Raw genomic sequence first — 27906 nt, 5'->3', positions numbered from 1 at the left:
TCAAATAATTCATAATTTATTATAAACGTTGAATTCAATAGTGCTTGTTCAAGCATTCATTTGCAATATGTTACATAGACTTTATTTGCAATATGTACATAAATTTGTATTCGCAATATGTTACATAATTTTTCTTTTTTTTTTATCTTTAGTCATACGTAGTTTTATATTAGTACGAACCGCTCCTTTTCAGAAAAAGAAATTTGTAAAAATATTTGCCTTGTTCAACCACTGAAACGACAGTAAGCATGTGTTACATCCTCGGACCACGCACACACTAGCGTGATATTAAACATATACCATCCCTTCCAACGTGTTATTTCATTCACAAAGCCTCTCTTCAAGTGTTCGGTTGTGTGATCAGTTTTTCCAGTTGTGGTCGTCTTGTCAACTATTTAACATGTAAGTAACTTTATACATTTACCTATCTTAACTTATCTCTTATAGCACTCATCATCCTTCCCTGCGACATGACACAGATGATAACGCGTTCGGTCTGTTTTCTGACCTAAAATCATTCTTAATAATTTCATGCTAAGTTCCAAATTTACTCATTACATAATTAACATAAAACATAATTCTACGTAGATTTTCCAATTTATCAAAGGAGTAGGTCCGATAAGGACCGATTTTGGCCTCAAATTTCAGGTTCATCTGACGAAAGATTTTGACCACTTTTTAAACACTTAAGTGTCTAATTTTATTTGATTCAGTTAGTGTATGTGAAAGATTTTAACTGATTTAGTCATTAAAAACGATCCGATTCAAGCTCAAATATGAAAAATCTACCAAATATGACGAAAAATGTCACTTTTCAGATGTTTTTTTGTCAAAAATGAATGTGGCCGCATCTGTGTTCATCCTCAATCTTTATATATGTTATGTATTATCATCAAATACAACTTACATTTCAATATTAAGGATGAACACGAATGCTGCCACTTTCGTTTTACACGAAAACCGTCTAAAATTTAACTACAATGCTAGAATTGTGAAAATTTCAGTAATTTAGCATGACTTAATGGTGCTAGTACCCGATATATGTGCATTGTATTGTCAGAAACAGCCCACATTTATGTAGCAGAAGCATTCTACCGTCCAATAAATAACTAAAAGTTTACATTTTAACAATTTTGTAAAACTGCTTTATTTTGGGACCAAAAAGGGGTCTTACTGGACCTACTCCTTTCTGCATCTTTTTTATATGTTTTTGGGATACGATTGCTTTCAAGCAATCTGTAGACTTATACCATTGACTCAGGGCCATGCCCTCACGTCAACCGTTTTATTCTAAACATTAAGGAACATCTCAGATTCTAATGATTGCCTTGCTTTAAAAGGTAAAAACATACAAAAGGATTGAACTTAAACAACTTTCCTGTAATGTTCTTCTCATAATCTTCATGTTTGATATTACCCTTGACTTATATGCGTGTTTTTAACAACACGGAAAACCAGACTTAAGCAGTATTTATATTTAGTGTTTTTATAAATTAATTTAGAAACACGTAGGCGGGAATTCCCCAGTTTTGATAAAATGCGAGAGTTCTCTAAATTCCAATAAATCTATTTCTGTCATATAAGAACTGAAATGGAGTTTTTCTTATATGTCACCGTTGTGAAACTTATATTTGATATTGTACGCTCATAAAGAAATGGAGAACCATCTAGGTCGTTTAATTATCATTTAATAAACGTTTTTGTTCCAAATCACAAGTCAAGGGTGTGTTTATGTAATTATGTGCATTCCCCACTCTATTGATTAATTTGAAACTCATAGGATCCTTTCCATGTCTGTTTGCTATTGAGGGTTATTGTTATTGCATAATTTTAAATCATATGCATCTTTTTAATTAAAATAAATGTAGTCCACATCGTAAAGATGTAACTTTAACACCCCTTCAGCCGGAATGGAGTCTTCCATATTATCGTTTCGAGTTGTCTCCCTTCCGTAAGTAACGTCCGTCAAAATCAAAATACGAGAAAAATTAACTCGTTAGATTACGATAAACGTCGTATTATATTAAAAACGATCGCAATTTAAACAAAGAAGTGTGTACGGAAAGGAGTCATGCCCACTGACCCAAAGAAAATTAAATATTTAAAGAGTTGGAAATGAGGTTCCTCCTAGGATTAATGGTGATAAGATACGAAGTGAAATACCTTCTCTCACTCTCAGTGACTGCTGTGGAAAATAAACTTGGAATTGATAGTACAAAAATAAAACCCAATAAGTACATTGCTCATACACTTGTATACGGGATTGGCTATTCTTAAAGTTGAGTAACTATTCAGATTACGAAAATTACATTTTACATGACTGTGCAGTTGAATTAGTTTTGAAAATAATACTATCCAGCTATACCAGGGCTGCCAAAAATGCATGAGACTCACGCATGATCATGCCTTTTTGCGGCATCATCTCTCGATCTATTGTTTTTTCTTTGATCTTTTCAATTTTGGCCAAATATCACGCATTGGCTTTATGAAAAGTTGGCAGAAATGCTCTATACATGTGTCAATGAAAAAAATACACCTTATCGCTATTTGTCCGCCATTACTGGATATCGCACAGGTTCCCGTAAAATTTTGACGTCATAAAACAACATATCTGATGCCACAATGTAAAAGTGATTGTTGTATGCGTCAAAAGTACAAGGGGCCGGGTCAGCCGGGATTAGCGATAAGGTGTATGGCAATCGTATCCCTCAGAGCATTCTGCTCTTTGATTAGATTGTATTGTAAGTGTTGCATTTTTTCCCGAAGAGAACAAAACTGCCAAAATAAATTACACCATATTAAAAGTGCACATGCAAAGGTATTGATAAAAGTTTTGAATTCGCCAAAACAATAAACGCCAAAATATTTCGTATACCTTACTCAAGGAAAATCGCGAAATTTTACACCCGCGAAAATAACCCGCTATACGGTATTATATTTACCTTTTCATTTGAACAGTTGAACAAAATTTCTTTCTTAACTAAGTTCGTGTGTCAGTTTTTGATCCGTTGATGATAGTCGATAATTCATTTATTGACGTCTCTTTTACGATCTACATTCAAGACAGCACCTTTGCAAATACTTTCGTTATCATTTGTTGTGAGGAGTTAACCAGTAGAATGCATTAAAATTTTCCCCACAAGATCCTGGCCAGAAGTATAAATCGTCATTTACAGTATGTATACGACTTCGTTTTTCTTATATCTTTTATTTAAAAATGATTAATTTCCTTTACTTTCATTTTTAAAACTTTGCAATGAAACAATCACTTCATCACACTTGAATAAGCGACATAACAGAACAAATCACCCTTCCAGAGCATCTAAGATTGCATCCGGTATTTTGTGAGGTTCGTATTGCTCAGTTTTCAAATTTCAATGTTGTGTTTTGTATACTCTTATTTGGCTTTACGTCTTTTTCTTTTTTGTTTTTTGTTCCTATAGTGTTTGATAGTTTATGACCCACCATTTTTTCATAAAATGCCCTGTACCAAGTAAGAAAAAGGCCATTGTTACATTATAGTTCGTTTTTGTGTGTGTTACATTTTGATGTTGTGTTTCTGTTGTGTCGTATAGTTCTCTTATATTTGATACGTTTCCCTCAGTTTTAGTTTGTAACCCGGATTTGTTTTTCTCTATTGATTTGTGAATTCCGAACAGCGGTAAACTACTGTTGCCTTTATTTATGTTCGACTCATGAGATTGAACGCCCTTTGCTATCTTTGGCCCCTCTAAAACGAACAGCGGTATACTACTGTTGCCTTAATTTATGTTCGACTTGTGAGATTGAATGCCCCTTTGCTGTCTTTAGCCTCTCTTTTACAGTAAGTAAACTACTGTTGCCTTTATTTATGTTCGACTTATGATATTGAATGCCCCTTTGCTATCTTTAGCCTCTCTTTTACAGTAAGTAAACTACTGTTGCCTTTATTTATGTTCGACTTATGATCTTGAATGCCCCTTTGCTATCTTTTGCCTCTCTAAAACGAAATGTTTTTACTACTAAATATATGATAAAAATAAAAGATATTTGATAAACTTCACACGATATCGGAATAGTTTTACAAGAATGTATACAATAACGACTCACAATGTATGCAGACATCACTAATGAATCCACACTCGGTCCAAATTACATGAGTCCTAGACAAATCAAATAATTCATAATTTATTATAAACGTTGTATTCAATCAATAGTGCTTGTTCAAGCATTTATTTGCAATATGTTACATAGACTTTATTTGCAATATGTACATAAATTTTCATACGTAATAGGTTACATAATTTTTCTATTTTCTTATGATTATTCATACGTAGTTTTATATAAGTACGAACCGCTCCTTCTCAGAAAAAGAAATTCGTAAACATATTTGCCTTGTTGAACCACTGAAACGACAGTAAGCATGTGTTACATCCTCGGACCACGCACACACTAGCGTGATATAAAACATATACCATCCCTTCCAACGTGTTATTTCACTCACAAAGCCTCTCTTCAAGTGTTCGGTTGTGTGATCAGTTTTTCCAGTTGTGGTCGTATTGTCAACTATTTAACATGTAAGTAACTTTATACATTTACCTATCTTAACTTATCTTTTATAGCACTCATCACCATTCCCTGCGACATGACACAGATGATAACGTTCGATCTGTTTTCTGGCCTGAAATCTTTCTAAATAATTTCATGCTAAAATCCAAATTTACTCATTACATAATTAACATAAAACATAATTCTACGTAGATTTTCCAGTTTATCAAAGGAGTAGGTCCGATAAGGACCGATTTTGGCCTCAAATTTCAGGTTCATCTGACGAAACATTTTGACCACCTTTTAAACACTTTTAAGTGTTTAAAAAGTGGTCAAAATGTTTCGTCAGATGAACTTTAAAGTGTCTATTTTATTTGGTTCAATTAGTGTATGTGAAAGATTTTAACTGGTTTAGTCATTAAAAACGATCCGATTCAAGCTCAAAAATGAAAAATCTACTAAATAAGCCGAAAAATGTCACTTTTCAGATGTTTTTTTGTCAAAAATGAATGTTGCCGCATCCGTGTTCATCCTCAATCTTTATATATGTTATGTATTATCATCAAATACAACTTACATTTCAATATTAAGGATGAACACGAATGCGTCCACTTTCGTTTTACACGAAAACCGCCTAAAATTTAACTAAAATGCTAGAATTGTGAAGATTTCAGTAATTTAGCATGACTTAATGGTGCTAGTACCCGATATATGTGCATTGTATTGTCAAAAACAGCCCATATTTATGTAGCAGAAGCATTCTATCGTCCAATAAATAACTAAAAGTTTACATTTTAACAATTTTGTAAAACTGCTTTATTTTGGGACCAAAAAGGGGTCTTACTGGACCTACTCCTTTCTGCATCTTTTTTTATATGTTTTTGGGATACGATTGCTTTCAAGCAATCTGTAGACGTATACCATTGACTCAGGGCCATGCCCTCACGTCAACCGTTTTATTCTAAACATAAAGGAACATCTCAGATTCTAATGATTGCCTTGCTTTAAAAGATAAAAACATACAAAAGGATTGAACTTAAACAACTTTCCTGTAATGTTCTTCTCATAATCTTCATGTTTGATATTTCCCTTGACTTATATGCGTTTTTTTAACAACACGGAAAATCAGACTTAAGCAGTATTTATATTTAGTTTTTTATCAATTAATTTAGAAACACGTCGGAGGGAATTCCCCAGTTTTGATCAAATGCGAGAGTTCTCTGAATTCCAATAAATCTATTTCTGTCATGTAAGAACTGAAATGGAGTTTTTCTTATATGTCACCGTTGTGAAACTTATATTTGATATTGTACGCTCATAAAGAAATGGAGAACCATCTAGGTCGTTTAATTATCATTTAATAAACGTTTTTGTTCCAAATCACAAGTCAAGGGTGTGTTTATGTAATTATGCGCATGCGTATAGTTTTCTCGACTTCAAGGGGTATCAGATTGAATGGATTCCCCACTCCATTGATTAATTTGAAACTCATAGGATCCTTTCCATGTCTGTCTGCTATTGAGGGTTATTGTTATTGCATAATTTTAAATCATATGCATCTTTTTAATTAAAATAAATGGTGTCCACATCGTAAAGGTGTAACTTTAACACCCCTTCAGCCGAAACGGAGTCTTCCATATTATCGTTTCGAGTTGTCTCCCTACCGTAAGTAACTTCCGTCAAAATCAAAATACCAGAAAAATTAACTCGTAAGATTACGATAAACGTCGTATTATATTAAAAACGATCGCAATTTAAACAGAGAAGTGTGTACGGAAAGAAGTCATGCCCACTGACCCAAAGAAAATTAAATATTTAAAGAGTTAGAAATGAAGTTCCTCCTAGGATTAATGGTGATAAGATACGAAGTGAAATACCTTCTCTCACTCTCAGTGACTGCTGTGGAAAATAAACTTGGAATTGATAGTACAAAAATAAAACCCAATAAGTACATTGCTCATACACTTGTATACGGAATTGTCTATTCTTAAAGTTGAGTAACTATTCAGATTACGAAAATTACATTTTACATGACTGTGCAGTTGAATTAGTTTTGAAAATAATACTATCCAGCTATACCAGGGCTGCCAAAAATGCATGAGACTCACGCATGATCATGCTTTTTTGCGGCATTATCTCTCGATCTATTGTTTTTTTTCTTTGATCTTTTCAATTTTGGCCAAATCTCACGCATTAGCTTTATGAAAAGTTGGCAGAACTGCTATATACATGTGTCAATGAAAACAATACACCTTATCGCTATTTGTCCGCCATAACTGGATATCGCACAGGTTCCCGTAAAATGTTGACGTCATAAAACAACATATCTGATGCCATAATGTAAAAGTGATTGTTGTATGCGTCAAAAGTTCAAGGGGCCGGGTCAGTCGGGATTAGCTATAAGGTGTATTGCAATCGTATCCCTCAGATCATTCTGCTCTTTGATTAGATTGTATTGTAAGTGTTGCATTTTTTTTCGAAGTCATTCTTTATACAGTATAGTTGGTTATTTTAACGGGATGTACATTTTCACTTATTTTCGCGGAGAGAACAAAACTGCCAAAATAAATTACACCATATAAAAAGTGCACATGCAAAGGTATTGATAAAAGTTTTGAATTCGCCAAAACAATAACCGCCAAAATATTTCGTATACCTTATTCAAGGAAAATTGCGAAAGTTTACACCCGCGAAAATAACCCGCTATACGGTATTATATTTACCTTTTCATTTGAACAGTTGAACCAAATTTCTTTCTTAACTAAGTTCGTGTGTCAGTTTTTGATCCGTTAATGATAGTCGATAACTCATTTATTGACGTCTCTTTTACGATCTACATTCAAGACAGCACCTTTGCAAATACTTTCGTTATCATTTGTTATGAGGAGTTAACCAGTAGAATGCATACTAACTTAAAAATTTTCCCACAAGAACCTGAACAGAAGTATAAATCGTCATTTACAGTATGTAAACGACTCCGTTTTTCTTATATCTTTTATTTAAAAATGATTAATTTCCTTTACTTTCATTTTTAAAACTTTGCAATGAAACAATCACTTCATCACACTTGAATGAGCGACATAACAGAACAAATCACCCTTCCGGAGCATCTAAGACTGCATCCGGTGTTTTGTGAGGTTCGTATTGGTCAGTCTCAAATTTCAATGTTGTGTTTTGTATACTCTTATTTGGCTTTACGTCTTTTTCTTTTTTTGTTTTTTGTTCCTATAGTGTTTGATAGTTTAAGACCTACCATTTTTTCATAAAATGCCCTGTAATAAGTCAGATAAAAGGCCATTGTTACATTATAGTTCGTTTCTGTGTTTGTGTTACATTTTGGTGTTGTGTTTCTGTTGTGTCGTATAGTTCTCTTATATTTGATACGTTTCCCTCAGTTTTAGTTTGTAACCTGGATTTGTTTTTTCTCTATTGATTTGTGAATTTCGAACAGCGGTATACTACTGTTGCCTTTTTTTTGTTCGACTTATGAGATTGAATGCCCCTTTGCTATCTTTAGCCTCTCTTTTACAGTAAGTAAACTACTGTTGCCTTCATTTGTGTTCGACTTATGAGATTGAATGGCTCTTTGCTATTTTGGCCTCTCTTTTACAGTAAGTATACTACTGTTGCCTTTATCTATGTTCGACTTATGAGATTGAATGCCCCTTTGCTATCTTTGGCCTCTCTTTTACAGTAAGTATACGACTGTTGCCTTTATTTATGTTCGACTTATGAGATTGAATGCTCCTTTGCTATATTTTGCCTCTCTAAAATGATTTCTGTGTGTCCAAAATGATATCTTGATTTACCATCATCGAAAATTTCAATATCAGAAAGGTACAAAGTCATCGAAACTTTTGGTGCTTATAATCAAAAGGAAAATAAAAATAATAGCATAATAACTGTATCAACTTTTAATTGGTCATGTTATAGGATTCAGTTTATTTCTTGCATTTATTGCCCGAGGCAAAAAATTCTAGAAGTATCTTTTAACAAAATAACCAGTCTATCTGAATGGCTTTTTTAATTTTTTGTATAATTTATCATGTTTATTGTCCTTATGTTCTAAGTTACGGACCTGCGTTTCAGCATATAGGTTGCATTTCTGTAAATACCGACAATGCAATTTCCCATAAGAACTCCTTTTACGGCTAAAACTATAACACTTTTACTATGAAGCTTTGAAAAAAGTTTTATCTTAGAATGGAAAGTCCATATGCACTACTATTTCTTAAGAATATAACCAATCCTCTATGTTCGTCTGTTTCATCATGACGGCGGATATATAGATTTGAGAAGAAGTGGTATGAGGTGGTACGAGTGCCAATGTGACCTCTCCCCATCCAAGTGACAATTTGTAAAAGGTAAAACATATACAAGCACCCACCCATGTCCACTCTGTTATTTTGTATCCATCTGATGAGTTGAGCCTTTTTCAACTGATTTCTATAGTTAGTTTTTGTGTTGTACTGTTTCACCAATGTTCAAGGTCAGAAGGAGGATTGGAAACGTGATAACATGATTAACTCAGTCACATTCTGTCTGTATGTATTTTTTGTACATAAATTAGGCCGTTTTTTTCTCGTTTGAATTGTTTTACATTTGTCATTTTGTAGCCTTTCATAGTTGACTATGCGGTTTGGGCCTTGCTCATTGTTGAAGGCCATACGGTGACAAATATTTGTTAATTTTTGTGTAACGTGGACTCTCGACATTTGTCATTTCGTGGCCTTTATAGATGACTATGCGGTTTTGGCTTTGGTCATTGTTGAAGGCAGTACGGTGACTTTTAGTTGTTAATTTTTGTGTCATTTGGTCTCTCGACATTTGTCATTTCGTGGTCTCTTATAGCTGACAATGCGGTTTGAGCTTTGGTCATTGTTGAAGGTCTTACGGTGACAATTTTTTGTTAATTTTTGTGTCATATTGTCTCTTGTTGAGAGTTGTCTCATTGGCAATCATACCATTTTTTATATGGATAGCGGGAGACAATTACCCTGTTGACGCACCTGGTCTCACTGCCTTTGGAAGAGCATTCGATCCACTCATGGATTTTATAACTTATTTGTCGATTCGTAATCGAATTGCAATATTTAAACAAATGTAAATTACTGTCACCTTTATGTAAATTACCATAGAAACAATGTTTTTTCCAAATCTTTTTAATGTGTTTGAGCTTTTAAATTTGCCATTGCATTAGGGGCTTTTAAGTTTGAATTTTCCTCGGAGATCCGTATTTTTGTGATTTTACTTTAATGTAATTTAACATTATGTTTTAGATATAAAGAGAAGAAACTTAGAATCATGATTTTAACAGTAATAGTTATTGTAATCGTCAGTTTACTAGAACACACGTATGCTGTGCCATGTATTGGATTGCAAAAAACCACATGTGATTGCACAGGAACAACAGTCGATTGTAGATCCAAAGGTTTAAAAGCAATACCTGAAGGTGTACCTATAAATACAACAGAGTTGTAAGTATGATTATTTAACACTAGCTTCTATTGATTTTTTAGTTACTCGTTAATTTGAATAATCTGAAAGTCAGTTGTCTATTTAAATTCATGTTTAATTGTGATGGATGTATTTTGGATAAATGACTAATGTTCCTGAATGTGGCGTTTCAAGTTTTATTTTGAAGTCGAGGTTGATGACGATGGAGATTGTTTATCAATCAAGTTTAGTTGAATACTATGAATTCATTAATGTCTGTGAGTAATCATGTTCGTGGATAATATTATATTTATAAATATTATTTTCATGAATATTTTAGCATTGTTGATATAAGACCGCATTCAATCATATCCTATATAAAATGTAACGTGTTTAATATTTGAATTTGTGGTTTGCCCTTACTCATGAAACCCAGAAAAAAACTGTTATCACATTCATCAAAAGGAATTCAAAGTAGGCTTTATTAACTACAAACGAAGCTTACGAAATTCTTTTGTGTTATCTATTCTTTAAATTCCTCATTAAAACTTTTATTTCTCATTTTGATATCACCGACCCACTGATCTCGTAGTAGCGTGTTCGCCACGGCTGTATGATGTCTTGCGTAATAATCCCCGTCCGTCCGTGTCATACCAACGACTATAACATTCGTATTAGCTGCTTTTTGCTTCATACGCTAGACAAAGAAGCAGTTTACCAGACGGATTATTTGCATACAGCATAAACATGAGGACAGTGCGAGATTGAAAGATATGTGGCATTTGAATCAAGGTAAAAAAGAGAGTTTTCTCTTGAAGTAAGTTTTCAAGAAGAATTGTTGTAACGGATTTCACAATTAACGTACTATTAACTAACGAGCTTTTACCCATTTTACTACAAATCTCTTTATCTACATAAGGTAACAATCGACGTGCGCAAAAATTAGTCTCGTCGCGAACGTTGTGAACGAAATTTAAAAACCAGTGTTGTACTCCCTGTGTTGTACTTTATCTTACTAAAGATTAATCAGTAATATTTTTTTTAGAAACTTACGGAACAACATGATTTCAATCATACCAGTAAATGCGTTTGAGGATCTTGTGTTATTGGAAACTCTGTAAGTCTTATTGTTACGATAAAGAACGAGATAAACTATTTAAAATAATCGAACTCTAGGGTCGACATTAGAATTGTGCGTTATCCAACATCCTCATCCCAATGATGATAATTGCAGTGATGTTTTCAAGAAGAATTTTTGTAACGGATTAATGTTTCACTCGACGTACGCAAAAATAAGTCTTGTCGCGAACGTTGTGAACGAAATTCAAAAGCCAGTGTTGTACTCCCTGTGTTGTACTTTATCTTACTAAAGATTAATCAGTAATATTCTTTTTAGAAACTTAGGGAACAACAGGATTAGCTTCTTAAAAGTTTGGCAATTATTGTACCTTATCTATCATTTCCTGTAAAGCTCTCATTTCTTGTCCGTGTTATACATTACTTTTTATTCTTTGTGGTTTTATCATTACTTGAAAGTCTGTACAATGTACAATGATGTATTAGCTTTTCGATTTTTGTAAATATTTTCCTGAGTGGTACAAAATTGACAGTCAATGTCGAAATACGCGTCTTTGGATATAAAATTGATAACTTGGATATTGTAAATGTGTAAACAACACTTATATTCGGGTGTCTAGGAGGGTACATTTCCCTTCTGCCATCGATCAAAAATACACCAGAAGCTATACCATAGCAGTGTATTTTCTGAAATTACAATCAGTCTGAGCTTAATAAACGACAAGCAAATATTGGCAGTCAACCTTTCTTTCAAAGAAATATTAGACATTAAGGCTGACATTTGTTTTTCTTTTAATAATAAACAAAAGGAATGCATTCTCGATTCACAAACATGGTTTTAGAAATAGCTAATTTATATTGTATCCAGCTTACTTCTCAAATAATTGATTTTTTTTCTTTAGAAATTTGTATAGTAATACTATCAGCAGTTTACCAGATGGAGTGTTCTCAAAGAACATAAACCTGAAGACAGTGTAAGTTTGATAAAGAAATAATTCATGGCAGCTATAGATTTGTTTTCATTTAACCATGGGTTGGGCATTTATATTCGAACATTTTACCCTAAGCGTTAGCTGCCATGAATTGTTTCGATTCTAATAGGACAAATGTAGTATTTTGTGAACCGTTAAAGCCCTAAACATACTGTGTGGGCTGTTTCGTTTAACCCAATTTTGACAATATTAGTAATATCATATAATTCAATGATATTTTTTAATCGTATTTTTCACTTATATATTTTCTTTTAATGTAATTTTATTCGTTCTGAAGCTTATAAGAAGCTTTAAAAGCCCCGGTAGTTACATTTGATTTTTTGTTTACGGAAAGATACTTGTGACGTCACCTTGTTTCGTTGCCATGCCAAGAAAATAACATCACTTCGCGGAATTTTTGTTTTATGAAATTTTACCCTGAAAAATTAAATGAAACTTACTCCTTTGTTTATTTTGCTGTACATACGAGATACATATATTGTAATAAGTTGGTCGTAACGCGGAACAGCAGCTTTTGTGTATTACTGCGTTTGCACTAAAGGTTCACATATTGTGATGTTACTGGTTGACAATAATAGGTTTTCATGTTAGAATAAATATTTATCAACAGTATACAGGTTAAAACAGAGTTTCTTTTTCTTCTGAACAATATCTAGCATTTTTCAAAAATAAATGTTCGGATAGTTATTTTTTAACGTACTAAGAGCGACCGAACCTTTACACATTTAACACACAATCTCTTTATCCCCAAAAGTTTATAATTGACATACACAGAAATGTTTCTTGATGCAAAAGTTTTGAATGAAATTCAAGAATCTAGTAATGTACTGCCTGTACATAATCATGCTATCCTATTTTTTTTACTAAAGATTAATCAGTAATATTGTTTTTAGAAACTTACAGAACAACAGGATTTCAATCATACCAGTAAATGCGTTTGAGGATCTTGTGTTATTGGAAACTCTGTAAGTCTTATTGTTACGATAAAGAACGAGATAAACTATTTAAAATAATCGAACTCTAGGGTCGACATTAGAATTGTGCGTTATCCAACATCCTCATCCCAATGATGATAATTGCAGTGATGTTTTCAAAGTTTGGTACTGTTGACCATAAATTACATTAAGAATTCGCTAATTAATCCATGTTTGAATCTCCATCCAAGCAGCCAAAACATTGACACTAGCATGCAAATGTGGATATTGTTCTTTTTAAATTAGCTTCTTAAAAGTTTGGCAATTATTGTACCTTATCTATCATTTCCTGTAAAGCTCTCATGTCTTGTCCGGGTTATACATAACTTTTGATTCTTTGTGGTTTTATCATTACTTGAAAGTCTGTATAATGTACAATGATGTATTAGGTTTTCGATTTTCGTAAATATTTTCCTGAGTGGTACTAAATTGACAGTCAATGTCGAAATACGCGTCTTTGGATATAAAATTGATAACTTGGATATTGTAAATGTGTAACCAACACTTATATTCGCGTGTCTAGGAGGGGACATTTCCCTTCTGTCATCGATCAAAAATTCACCAGAAGCTATACCAGAGCAGTGTATTTTCTGAAATTACAATCAGTCTGAGCTTAATAAACGACAAGCAAGTATTGGCAGTCAACCTTTCTTTCAAAGAAATATTAGCAGTTTGCCAGATGGAGTGTTCTCAAAGAACATAAACATGAGGACAGTGTTAGTTTGATAAAGAAATAATTCATGGCAGCCGTAGATTTGTTTTCTTTTAACTGGCAGCCGTAGATTTGTTTTCTTTTAATCATGGTTTGGGCATTTATATTCGAATATTTTACCCTAAGCGTTAGCGTTAATAAATATTAATCAGTAAAGTTCTTTTTAGAAACTTACAGAGCAACATGATATCAACCATAGCTGCAAAAACGTTTGAGGATCTTGTGTCATTGAAATTTCTTTAAGTTTTATTGGTGTAATGAATAACGATAAGAATTATAAATTATCCAAATCTTGGATTAACTTCATGAATTGCATGGCTTTTAACATCCTCATCTAAAGTATAATTAATTTTTATGATGCTTTGAAAGTTTGGTGCCCATGACTAACACAAGTAAAACTCCATTTAGTCCCTGTGGATATCAGCAAGCCCTGTAACTAGAATTTTGGAACTGATATGAAAATACGGATATTGGTTTTTGGAATTTGCTATAATATTTTGAAATTTCGGAATAATTTTAATTTATATATACACTTTATGCAAAGCTCTAATTATTTATCTGAATTTCACTTGATAATTGACTGTTGTTGTTTTATCATCTCTTCCAAGGCTATATTAGGATGTCGGCTTTCGAATATATTTGTCTCGAGTATCACTTAAGAGATAAGTAATGTCGAAAGGATTATCTAGTGCAATGAGACTGGTACCGTTGATAATATTAGTATGTAACAAACGCTTACTATTCACGTTTCATGTCGGGAAAAATTCTCTCTTTTCGTCGATAAAATTGATACGTAAGGAGATACAATTCCAAACTCAATCTCGCGTTAAGCAATCGTCTTCAAGAAATGTTTCTTTGACACGAATATATGACTTCATTGCTGAAAATTATTTTCTCATATGAATAAAAGTAAAGGATCTGAGTTATGATTGACAAATAGTTTTTTAAATATCTCATTTATATTGTACCCAAATTTTCTCGTAGTTAATCAATATTTTTGTTCTTCGAAAAATTGAATAGTAAATGAGTAATAGTATAAGCAGTTTACCAGACGGATTGTTCTCTAACAACACAAACCTGAAGAGAGTGTAAGTTTGAAAGATATTTATCATCAGTATACAGGTTAAAACACAGATGCTTTTTCTTTTTTAAATAATATTCAGAAGTTGAAGTTCAGATTAACGTTCTAAGAGATAACCAGTCTTTCAACATTTCACACACGATCTCACTTAATATAATGTGTGTTTATATCAAAAAAGGCAAAACCGACAAACGCAAAAATGATTTTTGTTGCGGACATTTCGGATGAAATTCAAGAATCTAATCTGCTAGTGTTACCCTCGCATTAATTATGTGATACTTCATTTTACTAAAGATTAATCAGTAAAATTATTTTTAGAAACTTAGGGAACAACAGGATTTCAACCATAGCTGCAAAAACGTTTGAGGATCTTGTGTCATTGGAAATTCTGTAAGTGTTATTGTTGTAATGAATAACGATAAGAATTATAACTTATCCAAATCTTAGATTAACTTCATGAATTGCATGGCTTTTAACATCATTATCCAAAGGATGATTATGTTTGTGATGCTTTGGAAGTTTGGTGCTCATGACTAACACAAGACGTAAAATGCAATTTATTCCCTGTGGATATCAGCAAGCCCAGTAACTAGAACTTTGGAACTGACATGGAAATATGGATATTGGTTTTTGGAATTTGCTATGATATTTTGAAATTTCGTAATAATTTTAATTTATATATACACTTCATGGAAAGCTCTTATTGTTTGTCTGAGTTCCATTTGATAATTGACAGTTGTTGTTTTCTCATCTGCTCCGTATCGGCTATATTAGGGTGTCGACTTTTGAATATATTTGCCTCGAGTATCACTTAAGAGATAAGTAATGGCGAAAGGATCATCTGGTGCAATGAGACTGGTACCGTTGATAATATTACTATGTAACAAACGCTTACTATTCACGTTTCATGTCGGGAAAAATTATATTCTTTCGTCGATCAAATTAACACGTAATGAGATACAAGTCCAGACTCAATCTAGCGTTAATCAATCGTCTGCAAGCAATCTTTCTTTGACTCAAATATATGACTTCATTGCTGAAAATTATTTTCTCAAATGAATAAAAGTAAAGGATCTCAGTTATGATTGACAAATAGTTTTTTAAATATCTCATTTATATTGTACCCAAATTTCCTCGTAGTTAATCAATATTTTTGTTCTTCAGACAATTGTACAGTAATAGTATAAGCAGTTTACCAGACGGATTGTTCTCTAACAACACAAACCTGAAGAATATGTAAGTTTGAAAGATATTTATCATCAGTATACAGGTTAAAACATAGATGCTTTTTCTTTTTTAAATAATATTCAGAAGTTGAAGTTCAGATTAACGTTCTAAGAGATAACCAGTCTTTCAACATTTCACACACGATCTCACTTAATATAATGTGTGTTTATATCAAAAAAGGCAAAACCGACAAACGCAAAAAGGATTTTTGTTGCGGACCTTTCGGATGAAATTCAAGAATCTAATCTGCCAGTATTACCCTCGCATTAATTATGTGATACTTCATTTTACTAAAGATTAATCAGTAAAATTATTTTTAGAGACTTAGGGAACAACAGGATTTCAATCATACCAGTAAATGCGTTTGAGGATCTTGTGTTATTGGAATTTCTGTAAGTCTTATTGTTACGATAAAAAAACCGAGATAAACTATTTAGAATAATCGAACTCTAGGGTCGACATTAGATAATTGTTTTTTTTTAATTAGCTACTTAAAAGTTTGGCAATTATTGTACCTTATCTATCATTTCCTGTAAAGCTCACATGTCTTGTCCGGGTTATACATAACTTTTGATTCTTTGTGGTTTTATCATTACTTGAAAGTCTGTACAATGTACAATGATGTATTTGCTTTTCGATTTTTGTAAATATTTTCCTGAGTGGTACAAAATTGACAGTCAATGTCGAAATACGCGTCTTTGGATATAAAATTGATAACTTTGATATTGTAAATGTGTAACCAACACCTATATTCGCGTGTCTAGTAGGGGACATTTCCCTTCTGTCATCGATCAAAAATACACCAGAAGCTATATACCAGAGCAGTGTATTTTCTGAAATTACAATCAGTCTGAGCTTAATAAACGACAAGCAAATATTGGCAGTCAACCTTTCTTTCAAAGAAATATTAGACATTAAGGCTGACATTTGTTTTTCTTTTAATAATAAACAAAAGGAATGCATTCTTGATTCACAAACATGGTTTTAGAAATAGCTAATTTATATTGTATCCAGCTTACTACTCAAATAATTGATTTTTTTTCTTTAGATATTTGAATGCAAATACTATCAGCAGTTTACCAGATGGAGTGTTCTCAAAGAACATAAACCTGAGGACAGTGTTAGTTTGATAAAGAAATAATTCATGGCAGCCGTAGATTTGTTTTCATTTAACCATAGGTTGGGCATTTATATTCGAATATTTTACACTAAGCGTAAGCTGCCATGAATTGTTTTGATTCTAATGGGACAAATTTAGTATTTTGTGAACCGTGAAAGCCCTAAATATACTGTTTTGGCTGTTTCGTTTAACCCAATTTTGATAATATTAGTAATATTATATTATTCAATGATATTTTTTTTAATCGCATTTTTCACTTATATATTTTCTTTACAATTATTGTACCTCATCTATCTCTTCATGCAATGCTCTCATTCCTTGTCCGGGTTTCAATTTACATTTGGTTTTTGTGGTTTTATCATCTCTTGAAAGTCTGTATAAGGTTTTCAACCTTTGTATAATTTTGCTTGAGTGTTACTAAATTAATGTCGAAATGTGTATCTGGTGGTATAAAATTGATCACGCTCATATTAGCGTGTCCCGGATGAGACATTTCCCTTCATCCATCGATCAAATAATATACACTAGAAGCTATGCCGGAGCAGAGTATTTTCTGAAATAACATTCAGTCTGAGCTCAAGCTAATACCAAACAAATATCTGCAGTCAACTTTTCTTTGAAAGAAATATATGACATTTTTTTTTCAAATGCTAAAACAAAAGGAACGGAGTCTTGATGGACAAACACAATTTTAAAAATAGCTCAGTTATATTGTACCATGCATTCTCCACAAATCATGTCACGATAGAGAACGACCGAAATTATAACTTATTGAACTCTTGGGTCGACATAATGATTTGCACGGAATTTAACATCCTCATCCCGAGGATGGTTATTGCAGTAATGATGTGTGGTGCGGTTGGCCATGACGTACATTAATAATTCGCTAGTTTATCCCTATAGGTATCACCATCTGATAGAAAATTGATACCGTGAATTTTGTTACTATGTAACCAGCGATTACTATTCACGTGACCCGGATGGGACAATTCACTTCTACCATGATCGATCTAAAAAAAAACAACACTAGAAGCATTGTCGAAACAGAATATTTTCTTTAAGTACAATCAGTGCGAGCTTAATCCAACTTCAATCCAACGTCTGCAGTCAACCTTTCTTTGAAATAAATATTAGACAGTAAGGCTGAGAAAGTTTTTTTTTTCTTTAAATAATAAAACTGAATGGAGTCTTGACGATCAAACACGATTTTATAAATAGCTAATTTATATTGTACCCTACATTCTTCACAAATAATCGATACTTTTGTCTTCAGAAATTTGGTTACAAATACTTTAAGCAGTTTACCAGGCGGGTTGTTCTCAAAGAACATAAACCTGAGGACAATGTAAGTTTGATATTTGTTATAAAAATCAATGTTAAAAAAGAGAGTTTCTTTTTCTTTTTAAAACAATATTCAGAATATTTTAAGAGATTGTTCGTAAAAGAGAGGCGAAAGATACAAAAGGGACAATGAAAATCATGAATTATGCAGTCATTTCAATAAATTTTCTGATTATTTTTTTTTTAGTTTTTCGAAACATGAAGTTTTTTCTACTCCAGACATAGATTGCTATAGGCAAATTTAAAATTTTCAGTTTATTTCTCTTTTGCTTAATATTTGAGTTGGTCTTCCGAGTCTTAGAGTTTATTCGAGCGACACTGAAGAGTTTAATGAAGACAAAACGAGCGTTTGGCGCAAAAGTATTTAAAGCCTGGTATCGTATAGGAGTTTGTCGGTCACTAACACGATGTTTTGGTGTCTCAACTCACAATAGAAATGCTTTCGCGGTCTTAGCTCTTTATATACATGAATAGTCGTAGGATTTGTAAATTCCATACGTTTGACCTACACCTGTATTGTCTATACATCTTTATTGATCCAATTATAGATTTTTAATTGATTGAATCTTAAGAAGTATAAATACTACTCATATCATGTTTTCATATTAAATGCAAATCAACGAATTCTAAATCCATACAATAAAAATTCCGAATATCGACTAATAACGTATAACAATGTTATTAGCAATGACTTAAAATACATTGAAAATTGACCATTTAATACGATTACATGTGTCTGAGAGCTGGTCATTAATACAGATCTAGTACAGAAAAGCCGATTAACACAGATTTTTAACTTCCGTTTTTTGGTTCAAAAAGGTGTTGGAAAATGGATGAGTGTATTACGCGAAATATAAGTTTTCAAGATGTTTGATGTTAGAGTTGTTGTTATTTTTCATATGTTATACTATTTTGTTTTCTTTGAGTATATACAATTATGGACGGTACAAAATATGAATTGTCAACAATAAAAGATTATTTCTATGAGGGTGCAGTCTGAAGTGAGAGAAATTTGTAGGATGAACAATTTTTGATATGCATCGGTTCGGAAGGACCACATTTGTTTAATTATACCAAAGGGCCTTTCGAACCATTGAAAATACATGTTAAAGATGATCTTGAACATGTCTTAATGTTGTAAAAAAATATTTTTCAAAACATTTTCGTCAAAGAATGAATGTGTACAACAAATCAAGACTCTTTTTGTGAAGTATTGGTTGCCCTAAAAAGGGCCGTTTGTGAAAGCTATCCTCGACACCAGATTGATTTCAAATACATGTTTCTTCGTCACTCCAGTCAACGGAACAGTTCTGACCTCGACCTTGCCATTTTGTTTACATACATCAGTGATGTCATTTTCATGGGAGATAACTCGTGTAAAAATTAAGAGGCTCAAAGGTTTATATAAATCGGTGAATAAAAGGGTAATTCATAGCACATCATTATTTTTTAGGGTTATTCGAAATTCCTTGCATCAAAATGATAATTAGCCCAAATAGTTCATATTGATCCCGTATGAGTCTTCATATAGTCGCGTTTATCTTTAGTCAGCTTTTGGAGGTTATCTTAAGTCATTGATTAATAAAGGTATCATAAAATGGGTGTTTTCGTATAAATCCTGTATTGTGTCCTCGTACAGTCGTATTGGGTCTCGATCAGCTGATTGACACTCGGCTACGCTTCGAGCCAATACTGCTAACAATGACCTAATGCGACTGTACTTATTACTTAATAATAACGGATTAATATTGCTGGTTTTTTTTAAGCTTTTAAATGTTTTTATTTCAAAGATTTACGAGCCAATGCGTTAACAACCGTGTCAGCCAATATATTTAGGGCAATGACAAACTTAACGGCTTTGTACGTATTATTGACTTACTTATAATAGTATAATGATCAAAAGTATATACGACATACATGTAAAAAGAACTGAATTCAAATATACTGGTTTCAGTTTTGTCCTTTTTAAGTCATTTTATTAGATAGAAAAACTTTTGTTTAAATGAAAACCACTAAAAGATACTTTCCGATTCGGGAAAACAAGTGAAGGTCATATTCTGTTAGCATTCGTGTATAAATTTTATTTAGTTTTTAAAAAAAGAGAGAAAAAAACCGGAAGTACGACAGTAGTTTACTGATGTTCAATTCTGTTAAAGCAAGTAAGTAATTTGATTGCAAAGAAAAATGATTATATCGTTATTTCTCGAATAATATGATTTTTTTCTAGCATAAAATCGTCCAAAATTTTCGACTCGCTTCGCTCGGCGGTATACAATCCGCTTTAAGATTTGCGTCCCTTTCAAACATCTTGGATCCGCTTCTGAACAATCACCCGCCATATCAATTTACACTTATTTTATATTTAATGCGTTTCCCTCAGTTTTTGTTTGTTACCCCGATTTTGTTTTTTGTCCATGGATTAATGAGTTTGAACAGCGGTATACTACTGTTGCCTTTATTCATACTGTCAAACTTTGGAATAGGACACAATCAGTTAAATTACAAATCAGACGAATTTGCTGGTATGTTAAGATTAAAGACTGCGAAAAAATTATGTAAGACTCTAAGACATTGACACAATATATTTCAGTGTACTTCATTATTACTTTTAGAAATCTAAAATCCAACCAATTGGTATGTTGCAATATGACGGATTTATTGAAATGGACAGTCCTCCAAACAGAAATTAACATTTATGGAAAATGCCACGATTTTGTTACAGTTACAAATATCAGAGATTTTGATATATCGAACTGTGCAATTCCAGGTAGGTAATTCAATAGTATTTTCTTGAATTACTGCAATCGTTTAATCAATGAGATCAGTATAATTCACTCAGATACGAAACATACATAGGAAAAACACACATAACAATATTTAAAACAGGAATTATATCATATATTAAGTAATTACAAATCACAAGTGACATATGACCGACAAAGGAATGAAAAGGAGATGAGAAAATTAGCATACCATGTCAAATTGGTTTACTTTTAATAGAGGAAAAACGCATTTGAAGTATTCATGTACACAAGCATAAACTGTATTACAACTCTGATGTCTATGGAATTTCATGCGACTTTCATACAAGTGAGAGGGTTGGCTAGCTATAAAACCAGGTTTGATCCATCATTTTCTACATAGCAAATTGCCTTTGCCAAGTCAGGAATTTGACAGTTGTTTTTCATTTGTTTGATGTGTTTGAGCATTTGATTTTGCCATTTGAGTACGGACTTTCCGTTTTGAATTTTCCTCTGAGTATTTTTGTTATTTTAATTTTTAGGAATGCTGGACAATCAAGATAAAATCACCATAGTAGAATAGTCAGTGTAAACTGATGAGCTCATAAAGATGCAAGACTATCTTCATCAACGTTTTTATGTTACATTCTCTTCCAGGCATCACAGTTAACATTTTAAGAAATCTGGAGGTACAACTATAATTTTGAAAGCCAGTCCAATAATATGAATCAAACTATAGATTAAAACAAATCGATGTTTCAAGAAAATTTTCGTCACTGATATGAAATATATTGCGTATTGCAAGGTTTTACAAGTACATGTAAACTCTTATTATATTTTAAGTTGATGGTCAGTGGAGTTCGTGGACAACAACATCGTGTTCCATGACATGCGGTAATGGCATGACATATCGAAATAGAACTTGCGACAACCCCTCACCTTCTGACGGCGGAAACATGTGTCAAGGTGTCGACAACGAATCGACAGTTTGTAATCTCGGAGATTGTCCAGGTAAATTTTTCTTAAATTGTAAAGAATTCAAAAAGAAATATAAAATTCGCAATCCTGGTCTTAAATATGTTAGATATGTAGTTGCACAGTGAAACAGACTTATCGTCAGATTTATGGTATTAATCAAATGAAAGGCAACCAGAATTGAAGTTGAACTTTCAACGAAACACCACATAACATCTTTAAATAGTTACTGTACCCCAATTTTGACATTTTAACCTATTATGTCTGTTTATTATCCTCACACATTGATGTCAATATAATGGAATTTTATGCGACTGTCATACAAGTGAGAGGTTTAGCTTGCTATAAAAAGCAGGAATATGACAGTTGTTTTCCATTTGTTTGATGTCTTTGAGCTTTTGATTTTGCCATTTGTTAAGGAACTTTTCGTTTTCAATTTTCCTTGAAGTTCGGTATTTATTATATTTTACTTTTTACATATTATCAAAAATCAACAAAGAAATATATTTCGTATAAAGACATTTCTTTATACATCTAGAAAATTGTATTCAAGTTTATAGAGACCATTGTAAAGATGTAGGATAATCGGATTGTCAGTTGGCCAACATTCATAGAAACAAAAGTAAAGATAATATTTTACTCAAACTAAACTGATCAAAATCATACAAAACTAAACACAATTACAACATTTGTTTATAAAGAGAAGATCCATTTTTTATTTAAATTATTTGGTGTGGTTTTAACCAATATTTTTTTATATAATTTCTTAAACTTGACACTCATTAATATTAACGTTCTTCAAATAAAAATCACAAATTCATGGGTATGGTCGCAATGTAGTTCGGTTAATGCGCATTTGGGCCTATTCTAAATTAAAACTTGATGAGATACCAATTTGATGATGATAGCATGGTGGTTGATGCGAGTATTTTTTTTTCAATTGGGTTTAACGTAACACTCCACTACATATTACATCTGGGTTGCGTTCAATATGATCGGTTCTACGTAGGGCTACTACCGAACGTGTAGCTAGCCTAGCGGTTAAATAGATCTAGATAAACCCAAAAATGTATGTTATCTAGAAAATCCAAAAAGGCGTCAGAAAGGATATAACCCATGACGTCATTTTGATAGGCTAGCTACGTAGCATATCGGTCGACATACATAGATATCTAAGACATAGCGGCTATACTATCTGCTACGATATTGAAAGCAGCACTGTCAACTTTTTGATGTTATATGAAGAGGTGTGTTACGTAATAGACGTATACAAATAATTATATAAAGTTGACGTGTCATATTAAATGGTTGATAAAAATCTCTAATATAAATATGAATACCATTGTGCATTCTTGATACTTACTTCGTATATCCGAATTGGAATTTGTTTGATTTTTTATTAATGTACATGTACGTCTTGTGCAAAAAATAAAATCTCCTACATACTATTAAAATCTGAAAGAAACAAAACAAGGGTTGTGTTTTGAGACGTTCATTTATTTCCATTCGAACGGTCGGTCTGTTATTTCAAAATTCAAACAAACATTAAAAAAAATAATAGTTACAATGCTTTTGTTTTGAATTTGGAATAGATGCTTGAATTGTTGCTTCTGATGTCATTTTCATTAAGAACGACAAAACACTAAGACCAAAGATGAATAGATAATTAAAAACAGAACGATAAAACACTAAGACCAAAGATGAATAGATAATTATGGACCACTCTGCCTGAGGGATTTGGAATCTTAATTTCAATATAATTTCTAAACCAAGATTCAATAATGGATAAAATTGTATTCTGAAACGTTTTGTGTTTCTTAATTACAACATATACAAGATTGAAGTATACACAGCTAATGAAAAAAGGAAGCAGATATGTGTTTGAGCCTAATACAAATAAATCGCAACGTACTTTAGAAAAAAAATGTTTAAATCACCATCACCTTGCAATACTGAATATAAGCCATGTATATTTTTTAACAATATTCTTTATTCTTTTGTATCATAGTTGATGGACATTGGGGCCTCTGGTCGTCTGTGAGATGTTCTGTTACCTGTGGTAATGGCATAGGAATAAGAACTAGACGATGTGACAATCCTGCTCCTTCTGGTGGTGGAAATGGTTGTGTTGGTTGTGATAAGAAAAAAAAACTATGTTCCTTGGGAAAATGTCACAGTAAGTAATATTATAATATTTGAATACCGTTTCTGATGACAGTTGTACTTTTAATTATTGTAGGCATTTACACGATTGCTTGGCATTTACGGGTAAATAGTCAAAGCATTTTTTAATTTTAATATTTTACCAGTCATGTTATAGCTGTACAAAGATTTAACCCATTAAAAGGACATATTTGACAATCCTTTCCGTCATTCAACATTTGTTTTCTTTCTAATCAATAATACGTTCATTTAAAGGACAATGTACCTTTGTTTTCTTACCTTTTTGCTAACGTAAATGGAAGTGCATTTTTAATTGTGAACAAATATCCGGATCCTTGCAGCAAACACATTTCAAGTGATGGAACAGGGTATGGATTCCTTAAAACAACTGAATTGAGGGATATTTTATGGAAGTCGCTACAATACGACTTTAAAAATATAAATCGGGATAAAAATGCAATATATATATATATGTGTGTGTATTATATTTATTATATCTTATTTTGTCTTTTTGTCGTCAATTTCATATAATGCTTACAATTTCTATTTTTCAGAATCGTGAAAAGATGCAGCCAAAAACAAAAAAATAGGTAAATATAATTTCAAATGAATTACTTATATACAATATTTGTATAATCTGCACTTTTTTCGTATTTTTTGCACGTAACATTATCATTTTTTCATCAACTAATAAGTTTTTAGTGTCCCATTTGATCCCTTTGCATTAGAAAATAGTAAAAAAAAAAAAAAAAAAAGGAAAATAATGCTTTCAAAAAAGTACTTTTTTTTGTGTGTAAAAGAGAAAAGAGAAATATAAAAAGGCGGAACATACCGATTGGACATTCAAAACGCACAAACAATGAAAACTAATCATAGTGTTCTTCTTTTTACTTCTGTAAAGTTTTTGAAGTTTTTGAAAATGTGATACTTTGTAAAAAGAATAATTTTAAATTACAAACAAAAATCGATTTTAATTATAATTTAATGTATCGGATAAAGAAGCCATGTATTTGTTTATTATTTTAACGTTTTGTTTAACATGTTTATGGGTAACAGTATTTATAGGTACCAATGGTCAACGGTTTTTGGACAGTTTTTCGTGTTGAACAAGAGACCTTCACCAATCTGCTATTGTATGATGAGCATTTAAGATCATCCTAGGTTTTTGGAATAGTTCGAATTGCTCGATCCATAGTTTTCTGTTCGGTGTTTTTCTTAATATTTTTTTTTTTTTACCAAGGTGTTGTCAATGTTTCTCTGACTTCTGATTTGTAGTTGCACTTCTCTTTTCAAACATTCAGCTTTAATATAAAAATAGTATACACAAAAATATACACAAACAGTAAATCTTAACAATGACGGTTATAAATATAATTTACAAATTTTCTGTTTTCTGTAGATGGAGAATGGAAGAAAGCAAGAAAATTAAAAAGGAAATCTCATCACAGACTAATGAAGAATATCATGAATTAAAATAAAACCGGAGGAACAATGAATTATGTGTATCACTTGTGGCTGTAAAGATAAATTTCATTTGCTGATTTTTGTTTCTCATAGAATAATTTTTAGGGATTTTAGATGAGATTATAGGGATACATGTTAATATCTTTTTTCTCTCATGTATCACTTTCAGGAATTTGAAATTGCTCTGTAGTGATACATAACAACTGTTTTTTGTTTTGTGTGTTATATATCATTTGAAAGGGGTTCCCCATGAGGTGATAGGGATAATATCAACTGTATTTCTGTCTAATATATAATTCAAAAAGGTTTCTCTTGAGATTGTAGGGATATCATCAACTGGTTTTTGTTTCTCATATATAATTCAAAAAGTTTTCTCGTGAGGTTGTAGGGATAATACCAACTGCTTTTTGTTTCTCATATATCATTTAAAAGGGTTTCTCGTGAGGTTGTAGGGATAACATCAACTGCTTTTTGTTACTCATATATAATTCAAAAGGGTTTCTCATGCGGTTGTAGAGATAATATCAACTGGTTTTTGTTTCTCAGATATCATTTGAAAGGGTTGTTTCTCATGAGGTTATAGGGATAATATCAACTTGTTTGTGTTTCACATACATCATTTGAAAGGTTTTTTTATGAGGTTATAGGGATAATATTAACTGGTTTTTGTTTCTCATAGATCATTTAAAAGGTTTCCCGTGAGGTTGTAGGGATACTATCAACTGGATTTTGTTTCTCATATATCATTTGATAGGGGTTCTCATGAGGTTATAGGGACAATCTCAACTGTTTTTTGTTTTTCATATATCATTCAAAAGGGTTTCTCGTGAGTTTGTAGGGATAATATCAACTTGTTTTGTTTCTCATATATGATTTGAAAGGAGTTCACATGAGGTTGTAGGGAAAATATCAACTGATGTTTGTTTTGTCATATATCATTTTGAAGGATTTCTCATGATGTTGTAGGGATAATATCAACTGGGTTTTGTTTCTCATATATACTTTTGAAGGGTTGTTTAATATGATGATAAAGGGTTAAATCGTAATTTGTTATTTTTTTCTCATATATTACCTTACGGGTTTCATAAGAGATTGTATGGATAAATGTAAACTGGTATTTGTGTCTCACATATTTTTTTGATGGATTTCAAAACTGGCTGAAAGAAAACACGGAAAACATGCCAACTGCATTTTTATTCAAATATATGATTGTAAACTATCTGAAATAAATGTCAATGTTTTTCCACCTCATATTTCTTTTTAAGAAATGGATGTTCAGTTGACTCTATCTTAAAAACACTTTTATATATTTGTTATGTGCTATTTTTTCAATAACAATTTTATACTTATAGAAAAATGTGTTTTAAAGGATTCTTTCGGTATGTTTAAATGCATCAATAGAGTTCATTCAGTTTAAAATGTTTATCAGTGAGCAATATTTGTCTGAATTTTTTATGATACCTTTTGCTAATATGAAGTTGCGCCTTGTTGCATTGATTTACATTAGTATAGTACAACTGCTGACATTACTTTTTATTGGAATCATTTAATATTTGGCTTTCGCAATAAATCTTGATACAAATTTGTAGTTATCTTCTTTTTGTATACAATAACTTATTTATAATAAAATAAAATTACCAATCTTACACAACATATAAGGTATACCTAAAGCAATCTTGAACATGTCATATAGTGAACATATAACACTTTCAATAACATATGCTGGCATGAGCATGCCATGTTATCATTAAATAACGCCTTCAAACCATATACTGAAAAAAAATCCATCACAAACATAATATATCGGGCAATTATCACCATACAATATACAAACTATGTTATGCATTTATAATAACGCCATAACAAACATACCACTGATCTACTGTATAACATTTCAAACAACATACCATATACTTCATATTGTAAATACAGAAACTATTGCGTCCATTTATAATTTCTATTTTTGAGGACTGATCGAAAATGCAGAATTGATTATTACAGTTTCAGGGAAAGTTTAATGCATATGAAGGATTCTGATATAAATAAAAAGTAAAATAACAAAAATATTGAGCATCC

General features: G+C 31.9%; 1 protein-coding gene across 1 annotated transcript; it reads left to right on the top strand.

Annotated features, from left to right (window-relative positions):
• Positions 1-321: 321 nt before the first annotated feature.
• Positions 322-27412, top strand: LOC139498885 (slit homolog 1 protein-like). The gene is made up of 13 exons (XM_071287471.1): positions 322-402; positions 9807-10004; positions 11009-11080; positions 11943-12014; positions 12926-12997; positions 15118-15189; positions 15964-16035; positions 16347-16418; positions 21100-21254; positions 22072-22239; positions 24212-24379; positions 24921-24956; positions 25766-27412. Exons 2-12 carry the CDS (start codon positions 9832-9834, stop codon positions 24926-24928), a joined length of 1104 nt encoding a protein of 367 aa, XP_071143572.1. The 5' UTR covers positions 322-402; positions 9807-9831; the 3' UTR covers positions 24929-24956; positions 25766-27412.
• The last annotated feature ends 494 nt before the right edge of the window (positions 27413-27906 follow it).

The sequence above is a fragment of the Mytilus edulis genome, chromosome 12 (genome assembly GCF_963676685.1).
Source record: "Mytilus edulis chromosome 12, xbMytEdul2.2, whole genome shotgun sequence".
Classification (NCBI taxonomy): Eukaryota; Metazoa; Mollusca; class Bivalvia; order Mytilida; family Mytilidae; genus Mytilus; species Mytilus edulis.
This window is presented reverse-complemented; position numbering and strand designations above follow the sequence as displayed.

Excerpts from the sequence above, each read along its gene's own strand:
- LOC139498885 (XM_071287471.1), top strand. The coding sequence starts at position 9,832 with ATGATTTTAACAGTAATAGTTATTGTAATCGTCAGTTTACTAGAACAC. Across the intron at positions 12,015-12,925 it reads AACATAAACCTGAAGACAGT|AAACTTACAGAACAACAGGA; the intron begins GTAAGTTTGATA and ends TATTGTTTTTAG. Across the intron at positions 22,240-24,211 it reads TAATCTCGGAGATTGTCCAG|TTGATGGACATTGGGGCCTC; the intron begins GTAAATTTTTCT and ends TTTGTATCATAG.